At 34.6% G+C, this 16870-nt stretch overlaps 1 protein-coding gene across 4 annotated transcripts in view; it reads left to right on the top strand.

Moving 5' to 3' along the window:
* Nucleotides 1-16870, top strand: part of KIAA1328 (KIAA1328 ortholog) — a 375328-nt gene that overhangs the window by 10039 nt on the left and 348419 nt on the right. For 3 of the 4 annotated variants that reach the window (XM_032602500.1, XM_032602499.1, XM_032602501.1), the window contains exon 4: nt 4769-4863. The exons of the other annotated variant lie outside the window; for it this stretch is intronic. In XM_032602500.1, coding sequence (XP_032458391.1) covers nt 4769-4863 — 95 coding nt within the window. The remainder of the gene's footprint in view (nt 1-4768; nt 4864-16870) is intronic. 4 annotated transcript variants of the gene reach the window in all.

Genomic DNA, 16870 nt, shown 5'->3' with positions numbered 1-16870 from the left:
TCTGTTAATCATAAATGTGTTTGTTTCTGTAGTCTCAATTCTATTCCATTGATCTATATTTCTATTTTAATTGCAATACCACACTGCTTTAGTATACTGTAGCTTTGCAGTAAGTCCTGGAATCAGGAAGTGTAAGTACTCCAAGTTTGTTCTTCCTTTTCAAGGTTGTTCTGGCTATTCTGGGTCTTTTGCATTTCCATAAGAATTATAGAATCAAGTTGTCAATTTCCGCACAAAAGTCAACTTGGATTTCAGTAGCAATTGTGTTGAATCTTTTTTTTTTTTTTAATGTTGAGCCTTCTTTTAATTTATTTATTTTTATTTTTGTCTTTGTTGGGTCCTCGTTTCTGTGCGAGGGCTTTCTCTAGTTGTGGCAAACGAGGGCCACTCTTCATCGCGGTGCGCAGGCCTCTCACTGTCGTGGCCTCTGTTGTTGCGGAGCACAGGCTCCAGGCGCACAGGCTCAGTAGTTGTGGCTCACAGGCCTAGTTGCTCCGTGGCATGTGGAATCTTCCCAGACCAGGGCTCGAACCTGTGTCCCCTGCATTAGCAGGCAGATTTTCAACCACTGCGCCACCAGGGAAGCCCTGTGTTGAATCTTTTTAAAAAAATTTTAAAAAGTTTTTAATTCAAGTATAGTTGATTTACAATGTTACGTTAGTTTCAGGTGTACAGTACAGTGATTGAGTTTTTTATGTATATATTGTATATATACCTATATATTATATATATGTATATATATTTTTTCTTTTTCAGATTCTTTTCCCTTATAGGTTATTACAAAATATTGAGTCTAGTTCCCTGTGCTATACAGTAGGTCCTTGATGGTTATCTGTTTATATATATATATATATATATATATATATATATATATATATATATAGTACTGTGTATATGTTAATCTCATAAATTAGATTGGGAATCTTTTTTTCTTAATTTAAAAAAATTTTTAATTCAATTTTTAAAGGTTACTTTCCATTTACAGTTATTACGAAATATTGGCTATATTCCTCGTGTTGTACAATACATCCTTGAGCCTATCTTACACCCCACAGTTTGTATTTCCTACTCCCCCACCCCTATGTTGTGTTGAGTCTTTAGATCCATTTGGAGAGTACTCTCAACTTAATACTATTAAGTCTTCCAGTCCTTGAATATGGTGTGTAAAATGTCTTTCTATTTATTTTTATGTCTTCTTTAATTTCTTTCAGTGATGTTTTATAGTTTTCAGTGTACATGCCTTATACTCCTTTTGTTAAATTTATTTTCAAGTATTGTGTTTTATACTTTTTGGTACTACTATTAACGGAATTGTCTTCTTAATTTCATTTTTGGATTTTTCACTGCTAGTGTCCAGAAACACAGTTGATTTTTTATCCTGCTACCTTTCTAAATTCATTTATTAGTTCTAATCTAATAGTTTTTTGGTAAATTCCTTACAATTTTCTATATATAAGATCATGCCATCTGTGAATAGAGATAGTTTTACATACCCTTTTTCAGTTTGGATTCCTTTTATTTCAACTGTCTTCTAAAGAGATTTAAAAATGCAACAAACTTTATAGCAAGTTCATTTTTCCATACTGATAGTCTGTTGGTCCAGTATCATTTATTAAGAGGACCATTCTTTTCCCCATTGAATTACCAAGATGCTATTGTAATTCAAGGAGAGACTTAAAATTTCATTACAAGTCTGGCAACTGTGAGAGGAGAAAGAAAGAAAGATTGACTAGGAAGAGTCTCAGACTTCCTTGCAGTCTGAGGTAGTATCTGTCTGTAGAGATGTATCCTTCCCTTATTATAGCATAGCATCTTTTTTGGTAATCTCTATCCTGAATTTTGTGTTTTTCATTCTTTTGTTTTTCTACATCAGCGGTTGACAAACTTTTTCTTTAAATGGCCAGATGGAAAATATTTAGCCTCTGTGAGACACATGGTTTCTGTCTTAATTATCTAAGTCTGCCACTATAGTGTGGAAAAAGCCATATGTATGTCAGTGTATAAAAGAATGTTCATGGCTGTGTTTTGTTTTGTTTTTAATTAATTAATGTATTTATTTTTGGCTCTGTTGGATCTTTGTTGCTGCACGCGGGCTTTCTCTAGTTGTGGCAAGTGGGGGCTACTCTTTGTTGTGGTGCGCAGGCTTCTCATTGCGGTGGCTTCTCTTGTTGTGGAGCACGGGCTCTAGGCACGCAGGCTTCAGTAGTTGTGGCACGTGGGCTCATTAGTTGTGGCTCACGGGCTCTAGAGCGCAGGCTCAGTAGTTGTGGTGCATGGGCTTAGTTGCTCCACGGCATGTGGGATCTTCCCGGACCAGGGCTTGAACCCACGTCCCCTGCATTGGCAGACAGATTCTTAACCACTGCGCCACCAGGGAAGTCCCCCATGGCTGTGTTTTAATAAACCTTTTTTACAAAAACAAGCTTTGGGCCAGATTTGGCTTGCAGTCATAGTTTACCAACCCCTGTCCTATATGGTCTAAACATGTATTTATTTTTTAAACAATGTTTAGTTTTATATATATATTTCAAACTTTATATAAATGATCTCGTATTGTGTGATTTGCTTTTTTGTTCAACATTATGTTCCTGAGATTTATTTATGTTGCATATAGTTGGATTTCATTTCCTTTCACTGATATTTCAGACAGGGTTTAGTCAGTTATTTTAACTGAGAGTATTTAATATAAAGACTTGTTAAATTGGTGCTGGAGAACTGAAAAGCAAAAAGGGCACACTAGGTTATCGTGTAGGTAGTAACTGCAAGAAACAACCACCATCTTTAGGGCTGGGAAAACAGAACAAGTTGGAATTATTAAAACCTAGACGCTTGGAGGGGGAGCCACTTAGAGCTGGAACTTTGACCTCCGATGATGGGAAACCAGCCTGACTGGTATTGCTATCCCCAAGCAGATATGATAAAGGCTGGTTCTATGAGGGCTAGAAGAACTACCAACTGGAATCAGCTGTTCTTGTCAGGGTAAAGATCTCTGACAGGGGTGGCACTGATAGAAACAGGAAGCAAAGAGAAAGGAATGTGTCCTTTCTTCCTCTAAGAGCCTCTGGCTCTTCCTGTTGGCAGAGTTTAACAGAACGTTGTGGCAAAGAAGAAATGAAGTTTCCAGAGTCTCAGCCTCAGCATCACAAAACAGAGCGTGGGGGATGGGTTTGAAGATGAATATCAACAGCGTAACAACCAGTAGCTATAGAATTCCATTGTATAAATATACCACAGTTTAACTCTGGTTGACAAACATTTGTGTTTTCAGGTTTTTGCCTAAACACAGTGCTGCTGAAGTTCTTGCCTGTGTGCAAGGGTTTCTCTTTTTTGTTTACTGAAATTTCTTTTAAAGGGTTTTCAGCAATTTTTCACATTGCCAAATCCAGTGACTTCTTTTTATATTCTGTTTAACTTTTTTGATCATTAGCACCATTAACCCCACGTTCTTCTTGAAACTTTTTTCTCCCACAATGTCGTATGCTTCTGATTCTCCTCTTGTCTTTTCAAAAACCAATTTTAATTTATTTTCTTCGGTTAGGAGATGATTTTTAAAAACCAATATTTTTTTCTTAACTTTAAGGAAAATTTTACAACATAGAAAAGTGTAAAGAAAATAATAAAAATCTAAACATTATCAATAATAACATATGGCTGAGTTTTAAATCTTTAAAACTCTGACTTGAGAGCCAGACCCACATTTCTAACTTCCTGACTAAACATTTCCACATGAATATCCTTCTGGCATCTTTAAGTGACCATATCTAATATCTAAAGCCAAACCCATTTAATTTTTTTTTTTTTTTTTTTTACCATATCCTCTTTCTCATTTCCTTTTTCTCCCCTGTCTTTTCCATATTTGGGTAGCAGTAATTCCAGGATTCATTTTAGGGGTCTTGGATTATTCTTGGCCACCTGAAGTAATTGGACTAACCTACTTCGTGGTTATACAAATGCCAAGGATTCTTTTTTTTTTTAACATGTTCCTTTTACATGTTACCTCCAGTTCCCTTGTGAATCCCTAGGTTTCATGGCTTTAAAGCCCCCCTTTGATGTTCAATAACTAGGATAACTTTTTATAGCACAAGAGATGGGATAGTACAGTGGGTAAGAACATAGACTCTGGAATCAATGCTTGAGTCTTGATTTTGCTACCTAACTTCTATATTCCTAGGCAAGATATGTAACCTCCTCGTAGAATAGGAATAATACCTACCTAATAACGTTGTGAAAATTAAATGGATAAGTATAAAATACTTAGAATATTCCTAATAATACTAGGTATAATGTTATCTATTATTACTATTACTCTTTGGTCTAATACCCTTTGGAATGAGCCTTTGGATATATTGAGAGCTTAGAACTGGTGCTTCTGCTGCCAGCCTTAGTACATCTTTAAGCAGCCGTGGGGCTATGGTGTAGGAAAGATTCTCAGTATCTTCCATTAGGTGTTTGTTTCTGTGACATTCATCAAGGGAAAGTTGTTTCCTTAATACTCCCTAACACTTAAGCAGGCATATTTCCGCCTAAGAGTTCTTTCTGTCTGCTTTTCTGTGTAAATTTCAGATGTCCCCTGGTGGACAGATAGTTCCTTAGCCTGTGTTGAGTTCACAGTAGGTTTAAATGAAATGGGTAAATAGTGTTCTATTTTACCAGATAAAAGAGATCCAAGAAATTTCATCTCTTGTGCTTATTTTAAGAAATTTCTCAAAAAGTCTTAAAAATTGTTTTTTGTGAAAGTTGATCAGAAGGATTTTTTTTTTTTTTTAAGAATTTCTGCAGGGGAGGAATAAAGAGTGCATCATTGAAGGATTTATGTCTTGAAGACAAAAGACGCATTGCAAACTTAATTAAAGAACTGGCCAGGTGAGACAAAACCTTATATGAAATGCATTACTATATGAGAGAGTGGTTTTTTGAAAATAGAAAATTACAAATATGTTCTCATGTCATTGTGTCATTGTGTCATTGATCTTATGGGAGCAGTGACTTTTAGAATAAAAGGTATCCTGTGGTGCCAAAAAGAAAAGTAGAAAAAAACGTAAAATGGAAAAGAAACACTCTCCAGTTATGTTTTCTGGTTTAATTTCCCAAATTGTTTCATGGAAATATCTGCAGCAGTCATTTATCAAGAGGGAACATTTTGAAACTTAGCTCTGCTATTGATGTAGGTTGATATTGTAATCAGAGGCATAGCACTTTGGTTTTGCTTTAGTGTCTGAAACAGAAAAAAACATTCATTTTATTGTCATCTTTCACAAGAATACTAGTTGTCATTTTGCTAACTTCTGATACTTTCAAGTAAGGGATTTTAAATTTTGAGAATGAGAGTTCTTAGCTGTTTGGATGTACTATTCCAGTTTATTAATGATGTATATGAAGAATATTTACTTTGTATAATTTTTTGTTAATATACATGTCAAGTTTTGGGGTCTTAAATAATAAATGAAGATGCTTATAGAGGAATGTGTTAATATAAATTATAAAAGTTAAGTTTAGGGGAAGGCCATACCTAAAAACTGATAAAATTATATTTATTTTTATCATTGAATTGCATGTTTGGAAATAGTAGGTCTTTTTCTTCTTTCTCTATTTTTAATTAAAGATAGCTACATGAAGTGTTTCATTTTGAGACCTTAAAAGAATGTTTGTAGAGGCTTTTCTAGAAAGACCGAAGTTAAAAATTACCTTATTAAATCATAGAATCACAGGTATAAAAGATGACAAGCAGTGATGTTTTGGGGGCTTAGGTTACAAGGTCTGAGCTTTCAAAGTACATGCCTTAGTCTGAATTTGATATGCCACCTGAGATAAGCAGTAACCTCTTTCACTAGAATCCTTTGACTGTTCTGTTCCCTGAAGTAGAGTTTTCATGATCTCAAGTAGTGTTTTTTGTATTGGGAAAATATTTAATTGTTAAATATTTAATTTATGATCATCTCACAAGGCTTTTTACCACGAAGACGGATGTGGATGTCCTTAAAGCAATTACAATTAGTTTGACTTCATACATACTGGTCCTGAATTGCCATTATTGTCCTGACTGATACATTTTCAGCTACCAGGCTTAGAGAGTACTTGACATCTTAGAGTATATTGTTTCGGTTTCAGTAAACTTCTGCTTTCTAGCAAAGTGCTCAATTCTTGGTAGAAGGTCATTGTGTTAGTACAAGGTTAATATTAGTACAAATTTGACTGCTAAAAACCCCTGATATTACTATATTAACTATTAACATACAGGTATATGGGAATAATGTATTCTTGGTTCCTTGAATTTGCTAAGTTTCCTCTGCTGGATATTTCAGTCTATGTTTTTCTACTCATACTTGCCAAACTGTGTTTTTTTTTCAAGACAGTTTTGTGCTAGTGGGAAAGTAGAGAGAATTCCATGTACTTCAAACACTGGCAACAAAACATTTCTAGCCTTCATGTTCTTTTGCCTCTGAATTTTCAACCTGATTTCAAATAACTGGTTTCCTCTTGACGGTCATTTCTCTTTCACCTTGAGAAATAAAGTATATACTCCTTTGACCAGATATTTCCCTCTAGCTACTACCTTCTTTGTACTACAACATAACCTCATTCCTAGAAAAGAGTCTATAATATCTATAGTACTGTTTTCTACTCTGTTGCATTTCATTCCCTCCTCAAACTTATTCATTTATTTTAAAATATAATATATGGAAATGCAATTTATATACGATAATATGTACCCATTTTAATTATATATTTCACTGAGTTTTGACAAATGTAAGATTACTCCAGAAAGTTACACTGAGAACTTTTACAGTCAGTCCCCTCCTCTATCCTCCATCCCTGGCAGCCATTAATGTGATTTCTATTATTACTGCTTAGTTTTTTATGTTCTGACACACCAGTATAAATGGCCCAACAGTATGTACTTTTTTCTGTCTGGCTTTTTTCCCTCAGCAAAATGATTTTTGGTGTGTGGTAAAATATACATAACATAAAATTTACCATCTTAACTGTTTTTAAGTGTACAGTTCAGTGATATTAAGTACATTCGTGTTGCTGTGTGACCGTTTCTGCCATCCATTCCCAGAACTTTTTCATCGCTGAAACTCTGTCCCCATTAAATAACTCCTCACTCTCCCCACTGCCTATTCCCTGGTAACCACTGTTCTATGTGCTTCATGAATTTGGCTATTCTAGATACCTCATATAAGTAGAATCATATAATATTTGTCCTTTAGTATCTGATTTATTTTGGAGCATAGTGTTTTTGAGACTTTTAAAAACTTGTTTTGTATAGGAGTAATGCATTTTTTATCATTGAGTAGTATTCCATTGTATGCCTGTACCTTAATTTGTTTATCTGTTCATCTATTAATGGACATTTGGGTTGTTCCAGTATTTGCCTTTTATGAATGGTGTTACTTTAACATTCATGTACAAGTCTTTGTGTGGCTATGATGTTTTATTTTTCTTCTGTAAATACTTAGGAGTGGAATTACTCAGTTATACGTTAAGTGTATATTTAACTTTATAAAAAAACTGCCACACTGTTTCCCAATGTAGTTGTGCTATTTCACACTCCCGCTAGGAACTTACGAGGGTTCCATCATTCCGCATATTCATTAACTCTTGGTATTATCATTTCTTTGCATTTTGACCATTCTCATGAGTATAGTGATATCTCCTTGTGGAATGAATTTGTGTTTCCCCAATGATTGGTCAGTCTTTTGTTAAGTGTCTGTTCAAATCTTTTGCCTGTTTTTTTTTTTTTTTTTTGCACTCACCCCCTTCCTTCTTGACATTGAAGTATTAGAGTTCTTTATATATTCTGGATGTAAGTTTTCAAATATTTGTTTTTTCCTCCCAGCCTGCAGCTTGCTTTTAATGCTCTTAATATTTTCTTTTGAAAAGCAATTTTTTTTTCTTTTGATGAAGTTCACTTCATCAGTTTTTTCTTTTATGGTTGATGTTTTTAGTGTTCCATCTAAGAAATCTTGCCCATCCCACAGTAGCAAAGATTTTTTCCTATGTTAGAAAAGACTATATCTTTTCTGCAGAATTAACCTCCGCCTCCTGGCCTATTTCTGGGCACTTTATTTCATTCCATTGACCTATATGTTGCCCTGATGCCAATACCATAGTAACTTGATTACTGTCATTTTAATAGTAAGTCTTGAAATCAGGTAAATCCTATTGATTTTTTGTTCTTTTTGAAAATTGTTTTGGCTCTTTGAGGTCCTTTGCATTCCACTAAATTTTAGAGTCAGCTTATTAGTTCCTAAAAGAACATTGCCTCCTGGAATTTTGTTTGGGGTATATTGAATTTACAGATCAAAATGAGGAAAATTAACATGCACTGAATCTTCCAATCTATGAATATCTCTCCATTATTTTTTTAGATTTTCTTTCACTTTTTTTCTGCATGATTTGTAGTTTTCAGGGGTACAGGGTGTAAAATATGCTCATATTTTGTTGTATTTATCCTTAAGTATTTTATGTTTTTTGATACTATTATAAATGGTGTAATTTTAATTTTATATTATACTGTACACTTACTTTTAAATTTTATTTCATTTCTAATTTGAAAAAAAACAGAACTGATTTTTTAACATTGACTTGGTATCCATCAACTTCTTAAAATTCACTTGTTATAGTAGTTTTTTTTTGCCTGAGTACTTTGGATTTTCCACATACAGGATTATGTCATCTACAGATAAAAACAGTTTTATTTTATCTTTACAATCTATAGATTCTTTGTTTCTTTTTCTTGCCCTTTGGCATTGGCTAGAACCTGCAGGACAATGTTGAATGAAAGTGACGAGGGTGGACATCTTTGCCTTCTTTTTGTTATCTTAAATCTTTAACTATTAAGCACAATGTAAGCTATAGGTTTTTTGTAGATGTTCTTTATCAGGTTGAGGATATTTATTTTTGTCCCTAGTTTGGTGAGGCTTTTTTTTAAGTCATAAATAGGAGTAGAATTTTGTCAAATGATTTTTCTTCATTTACTGTGCTGATAATATGTTTTTTTCTCTGTTATACTCTGGTAAAATATGTTGATTGGTTTTTGAATGCTTAATTTACCTTGCCTTCCTGGCCTAAGCCTCATTTGGTCATGGTGGTTTTTGGTTTTGTTTTTCCATCTATTACTGAGTTTGATTTGCTAATATTTTATTAGAGATTTTTGTAACATGAGAAATGCTTGTAGTTTTCATGAAATGTCATTATGTATTTTTTAACTTTATGTTTTAATTATGGTAAAATACACATAACATAAATTTTACCATCTTAACCAATTTTTAAGTCTACAGTTCAGTAGTGTTAAATGTATTCACGTTGTTATTCAATCTCCCGAACCCTTTTCATCTTGCAAAACGAAAACTCTGTGTGCCCATTAAAGCTCCCCATTCCTCCCTTTGGCAGTCCCTGGCAGTCACCATTCTACTTTCTCTGTCTGCAAATTTTACTATTCTAGAACCTTATATATATGTCAAATCATTGTTTTTTACCATAATGTGGTAAAATACATATAACATACAATTGACCCGTCGTGACATTCAGTACACTAACAGTTTTGCATAACCATCACTTTTAAGTTCCAGAACATTTTCACCCCAAAGGAAACTGTACCCATTAAGCAGTTGCTGCCCATTCTTCCTTTCCACCTAACCCCTGACAATAGCTAATCAGTTTTCTGTCTGTATTGTTTTGCTAACTCTCGATATTTCATTTAACTGGAATCATACAATATGTGGCCTCTTGTGTCTGATTTCTTTCACTTAGCGTAATGTTTTCAAGGTCAGCTGAAAAATACCCCATTGTGTGGATACATCACATTTTGTTTCTCCATTCATTCGTTTATAGACATTTGGGTTTCTACCTTTTGACTGTAGTGCTGCTATGAATATTCATGTGCAGGTTTTTGTTTGAACACCTGTTTCAGTTATTTTGGCTATATACCCAGGAGTGGAATTACTAGGTCTTAGGTTGTTCTATGTTGAACTTTTTGGGGAGCTACCAATCGTTCCTACAGCAGCTGAACCACTTTATATTCCCCCTAAGAGTGTACAAGGATTCCAATGTTTCTATATCCTCACCAACACCTGTTGTATTTCATTTTTTTGATAATAGCCATCCTAGTAAGTATGAAGTGGTATCTACTTGTGGTTTTGATTGTCATTTTCCTAGTGGCTAATGATGTCAACATTTGTAAGTCTTCTTTGGAGAAGTGTCTATTCAAGTCCTTTGCCCATTTTTTAATTGGGTTGTTTGTCTTGTTGTTGTTGTTGTAATAGTTTTACATATTCCAGATTTTTTTCATATTCTAGATTTTAGACCACTAAAAGATACATGATTTACAAATAACCTCTCATTATGTACGTTGTTTTTTCACTTTCTTGATTGTGTCCTTTGAAGCATAAAAGATTTTACTATTGATGAAGTCTAAATTTTCTAATTTTTCTCCTGTTGATTGTGCTTTTGGTGACATATCTAAGAAACTACTGCCATATCAAAGATCATGAAGATTTAACCCTATGTTTTCTTCTATGAGTTTTATGGTTTTAGCTCTTTATTCAGGTCTTTGGTTCATTTTGGTTTAATTTTTGTGTATGGTAAGAGGTAGTGGTTCAACTTAGTTCTTTTGCATGTGGAAATCCATTTGTCCCATTTGTTTTTATCATTACCAGACTCATGGACATTTTATTTTATTCTAATCCAGGACTCACAGAAATAAAAATGGAGTAGCACAGTGGTACATTTTTAAAAAAAAACACTTTGTTTTGAGGTAATTATAGATTCATCTGCAGTGGTAAGAAATAATGCAGAGAGATAGTCCGTGTCCCCTTTACCCACTTTTCACCAATGGCAGCATTTTGATTAACTGTAGTGCAATATCACAACCAGAAAATTGATATTGATAGAATTCATCAACCTTGTATAGATTTCACATGTACTTATTTGTGTGTATATTTAGTTCTGTGCAGTTTTATCACATATGTAGATTTGTGTACCATCACCACAATCAAGATACAAAACAGTTTTGTTACAAGAGTCACTCATGCTGTCCTTTTATAAACATAGCTATTTTCCTTTGTACTGCTTTCTCCTTCCCTAATCCCTAGTAACCACTGATCCACTCTCCATCTCTATAATTTTGTCATTTCAAGAATGGTATATAAATGGAATCATACAGTATGTAACCTTTTGATATTAGCTTTTTTTCCCACTCAACATAGTACTTTTTAGATCCATCCAAGTTGTTGAATGTATCAATAGTTTGTTCCTTTTATTGCTGAATAGTATTCCATGGTATGGGTGTACTACATTTTCTTTAACCATTCACCTGTTAAAGGATTGTTTTCAGCTTCAGACTGTTAGAAATGAAAAGGCTGTGAATATTCAATGTATAGATTTTTGTGTGAGCGTAACATTTTCATTTCCTTGGAATATTGTGTCATAAATGCATATATAGTTTTGTCAGAAACTGCTGAACTATTTTCAAGGAGGTTTACCATTTTACATTCCCACCAACAATGCAAGAAAGATCTACATCCTCTGCATTCTTGCCAACGTTTGTTATAATTATTTTGTATTGTAGCCATTTGGATAGGTGAGCACAGGCTCTGGAGAGCCAGTGGCCATGGCGCACGAGCCCAGCCGCTCCACGGCATGTGGTATCCTCCCGGACTGGGGCACGAACCCACGTCCCCTGCATCGGCAGGCGGACCCCCAACCACTGCGCCATCAGGGAAGACCTAATTGTGGTTTTAATTTGCATTTTTCTAATGGATATTGATGTTGGACATTGCTTCATGTGCTTATTTGCCATCTTCTTCAGAGAAATGTCTGTTCATCCTTTTTGCCCATTTCCTGTGTAATATTTGGTTTTTTTATTGATGAATTTTGAGAGTTCTTCATATGTCCTATATAGAGAGCCTTTGTTGGATATGTAGTTTGCAAATACTTCTTCCTAGTCTGTAGGTTGTCTTTTCATCCCTTTCGTAGGGTCTTTCATAGAGCAAATTGTTTTTAATTTTAACTAGGTCTAGTTTATCAGTTTTTTCCTTTTACAGACCATGCTTTTATTGTCAAGTCTAAGAACTCTTTGCCTAGCCTTAGTACCTGAAGATTTTCTCCTTTTTTTTACTGAAAGTTTTATAGTTTTATGTTTTTTATTAAGTGCATGATCCATTTTGCAATAATTTTTGTATAAGGTGTGAGGTTTAGGTTGAGCTTCCTTTTTTTTTGCCTACTGTGTCCAATTGCTCCAGCGCCATTTGTTGAAATCTTTTTTATACTTTTGTCAGAAATCAGTTGGACATATTTGCATATGTCTCTTTCTCATCAGTTGGACATATTTGCATATGTCTCTTTCTCAGTTCTCTTTTCTAATCCATTGATCTATGTCTCTATCCTTCTGCCAACTGTCTTAATTGCTGTAGCTATATAGTAAGCCTTAATATTGGATAGAATGATTCCTCCCATTTTATTCTTTTTCAAAATTATTGTAGCTCTTCTAGTCCTGTGCCTTTCCATGATAACTTTAGAAGATTGTCAATGTCTATTAAAAAAACTTTGCTGGTATTTTAATAGCTATTACATTAAAACTATAGATCAGTTTTGGGAAAAATTGACATGTTTACTCTGTTGAGTCTTCCAATTTATGAATATGGCAAGACTCTCCATTTATTTAGCTATTTGATTTCTTTCATCAGCATTTTATAATTTTCAGGATATAAATCCTGTACATGTTTTCTCACAGTTATGTCTAAGTATTTAATTTTCTTTGGAGCAATTATAAACGTATTGTGTTTTAAATTTTGGTTTTCACGTTTGTCGTTTCATGTTTGTTTGCTGTTTGAAATGTGATGAAATTTCTGTGTTTATCTTGATTCCTGGAGCATTGCTGAACTCACTAGTTCTAGAGGTTTTACTGTTGATTCTTTGGGGTAATGACAATTATGTCATTTGTAGATAGGGACGGTTTTATTACTTTTTTTTGAATGTGTATGCTTTTTATTTCTTATGGTCCTGGCTAGGACTCCCAGTGCTATGTGAATAGGAGTGTTGAGAGAGGATATGTTTACTATGTTCTTGATTTTATGAGGAAAGCATTCAATCTATCATCAAGTATGATGTTAGCTGTAGATTTTTTGTAGATACTCTTTTGAAAGTTGAGGAACTTTCTCTCTATGCTGAGTTTTTGTTATGATTCCATGCAAGGTTTTGTAAAATACATTTTTCTGCCTCTATATCATATGAGTTTTCTTTAGCTATTTATTTGGTGGGTTATCTTAATTGATTTTTAAATGTTGGACATGCCTTACATACCTGTAATAAATCTCACTTGTTATAATTGTTTTTCTACATTGCTGGACTTGCTTTTATAGTATTTTGTTTAGAATTTTAATTTTTTTATTTTACTTATTTATTTATGTATTTATTTTTTGGCCATGCCACGCATCTTGCGGGATCTTAGTTCCCCAACCAGGGATCAAATCTTGGCCCCAGCAGTGAAAGCGGTGAGTCCTAACCACTGGACTGCCAGGGACTCCCTGTTTGGAATTTTTACATCAAAGTTTGTGAGAGGTATTAGACAGTAGTTTTCTCTTTTTTTATTGCCTTAGTCTGCTTTTAGTACCATCCTTATAAAGTGAGTTAGGAAGTGTTCTCTCCTTTTCTGTTTTCCGGAAGAAATTGTATAAAATTGGTGTTAGTTCTTCTTTAAATATTTAATAGAATTCTCCAGTGAAACCATCTGGGCCTAGATAGTTCTTTCTGAAGAGCTTTTTAATTACAATTTCAATTTGTTTAATGGTTATAAGATAAGTTGTCTATTTTGTCTTGGTTGAGTTTTGGGAATTTGTGACTTTTGAGAGTTGTTCCATTTCTTCTAATTTATGTCAACATAAAGTTGTTCATAGTATTCTCTTATTATCTTTATAATGACTTAAGGGTCTATAGTGCTTCATTTGTGATATTATTTGTACTTTCACTCTTTTATTTTTGTCAGTCTTGCTAGGCTTGCCAGTTTTAGAGATTTTTTTTCAAAGAACCAGCTTTTTCTTTCATTGATATTTTTCTCTATTTTTCCTGTTTTCAGTTTCATTGATTTTTGCTCTTTTGTTTGTTATTATATTCCTTCTTCTTATTTTATATTTATTTTGTTATTTTTCTAGTTTATTAAAATAGGAACTTGAGACTATTCTTTTTTTGATATAACTATTTAGTCCCTCTCATTACTACTTTCAGTGCATCTCACATGTTTTGATTTTTTTGTATTTTCATTTCATTCACTTCTATGTATTTTTAAAAAATATTTCCTTTGAGACTTCCTCTTTGACCCATGGATTATTTAGAACTGCACTGTATAATTTCCAAGCATTTGGAGGTTTTCCCCTTGTCTTTCTGTTATCGATTTCTAGTTTGGTTCTCTTATGCTAAGAGAACAATTTCAAAATTTTTTTGAGGTTTGTCTCATGGCCCAAGATATTGTTGATCTTGATGAGTGTTCATGAGTGCTTGAAGAAAATGTTTATAATTGTAATTCTCCCAGTTTACATTGAAAAACCTGGTTTATATTATCTTTAATATATTTCCTTTTTTTGTTTGATCATTCCGTATGTAACTAATCCTCCATCTCTGCCTCTACTCCCTCTCCTGCACAGAAGCCACCTCATCCTGCTGGAGCCTGAACTCCCCATTACCGTCCACCAGTTTCCCTCAAGGATGCCTTTTCTCACTGCTCACATTCCAGCACACCAACCCAGGCCATACTCTGCCTGAATGTCCTCTTCACTGCACTCTGGTTCTGACTCTGCATGTTGAGATGTCTCCACTCCTTGGATGTCCTCTCCTCGTTTCTCTGATTAGGCTTTGACACCCTACACCAAGCCACCCCTTTGCAGTTATGTCCTCCTTACCTTTCTCTGGCTCTGACCTCCACATGCTGGTCCTCTCCCTTGTGTGGATGCCCTCCTTCTTCATCTTGGCTCTGACATTTCAGCAGCTTGCCCCTTCTTGAGATTGACCCTTCTCACTCTGCCTGGGCTCTGATACTACTCACTGGGCTGCCCTCTGAGTGTGTGTCCTTTTCATCCTCCTTGGTCTGTGATAACCTGCTTCAGGTTAACACTGTGTGGATGCTCTCTTTACTTTTTGTAGACTACTCTACACCAGCACCCACTCCCAACCCCTGCATAGACCCCTCTTCACCATACTGGGGCTCTGAATTTCGATGCTGGATCACTCCCATCCTCTTGCAAGGATACCCACCTCAAATACTTCGGCTCTTACACCCATGCTGGGCTACCCCTCCACATGGATGCTCTTCTCATCTCGTTGAGGCTCTGCTGCCCGTGCTGGATTACCCTCACTTGTTGATGCCCTCAACTAGCTTGGCCTGTGACATCCCACTGGGCAGACCTTCTGTGCACCTCTTGATGTCACTCTGATTCTGACTCTGCCCTGTGTCATGGTTTTAGGACTTAATTGTTCAGGAAGAAAAAGGAAAGTTGAAAATGAAGAAGAGAAATAGGAAATGAAAGCTCAGTGTTCAGTTTAGAAGAGAAAAAAGTTTTCTCTTTGCGTAAAGGACATTTAGATGTATTTTCTTATTCTTGAAGAAACACATTGTTTTATATTTATATACTTTGCTTTCCAACTCGTGTCATATAAAATAAGACCAAAACTGATTCTTTTGTGTTCTGCCTACCTTGCCTGGTACATTGCTTTTTTAAAACTAATATACTTTTGAATAAATAGAGAATAATGAAAATGTATTAATAGAGGGTTATTAGGAGGCTAAAGTTTTGAAAGTTGTTTTCATTCATGTTTTTTCAGTAAAAATTAGGCATAAAGAATGGACGTTGTTTCGGTTGTGATAAAGGTCAAACCAAACGGGGAAAGTGTTGGAAGATTTAGGAAATCTTACGTATTCCTATGTCATATTCAAGTATAGTATGCTTAAGAATTTCAGCTACTGTGCAGATCTACTAACATTGTTTTAGGAGAGAAGTCACTGAGTGCTTAGCACCCAGTGTTGACCATTAACAAGCTTATTTTCAGAATTCTGTAGTATTCAGTAACTCTCAGTACAACATACAAAACAAATAGTGTGTTTGCAATTACAGAGTGACATGCAATATAAAGGCAAAGTGATAACTGTATCTTTTTTTTAATGTTGCCTTTGAGGTGAAAAGCATTCTTACCAAAGCATAGCCTTTTTAATAAAAACATGGCCTTGACTTTATCAGTATAAGAGGGAAAACCAAATATATCCAAATTCTAAGACTGGCTTACGTATATCTTGGGGGGATCCATTGAGAATCTAGCTGTGAGGTCCTTTTTAGTCAGTATCTTTATTGGTGTTATGTATGAAAGAATAAAAAAGATGCCTATAAGATTTATTGCTGTTTCTAAATGAAAGTAAATGTTAATAGAAAATATAAATAAAATTCAGAATTGGTATAAGAGCTTGGAAAATGGTTTCATTCAAGCAGGATAGAAGACAGTAGTGACAAGTACAGGTTATTAAGTGCCTAGGATAAAAATAAATTAGAAATTCATTTTAGAGAGAGGCTTACTGGTTAGGCCCAGTGAGTGAAAGAAAAAAAATGCATGGTTCCTAGTTAAATTTAACCTGAACATGAGCAAGCAATATTATGCTATTTGGCAAGAAAACAAATAGATAAAAACACTTGGTGTGAGTTTTTAATCCGTAGATGCCTCCTTAATAATCTGTATATGCTCAGAGAACTTTTTCACTTGTGTTAACTACACTAATAAAATAATAGAATACAGGACTTCCCTGGTGGCGCAGTGGTTGAGAGTCCCCCTGCTGATGCAGGGGACACAGGTTCGTGCCCCGGTCCGGGAAGATCCCACATGCCGCAGA

The sequence above is a fragment of the Phocoena sinus genome, chromosome 14 (assembly GCF_008692025.1).
Source record: "Phocoena sinus isolate mPhoSin1 chromosome 14, mPhoSin1.pri, whole genome shotgun sequence".
Taxonomy (NCBI): domain Eukaryota; kingdom Metazoa; phylum Chordata; class Mammalia; order Artiodactyla; family Phocoenidae; genus Phocoena; species Phocoena sinus.
This window is presented reverse-complemented; position numbering and strand designations above follow the sequence as displayed.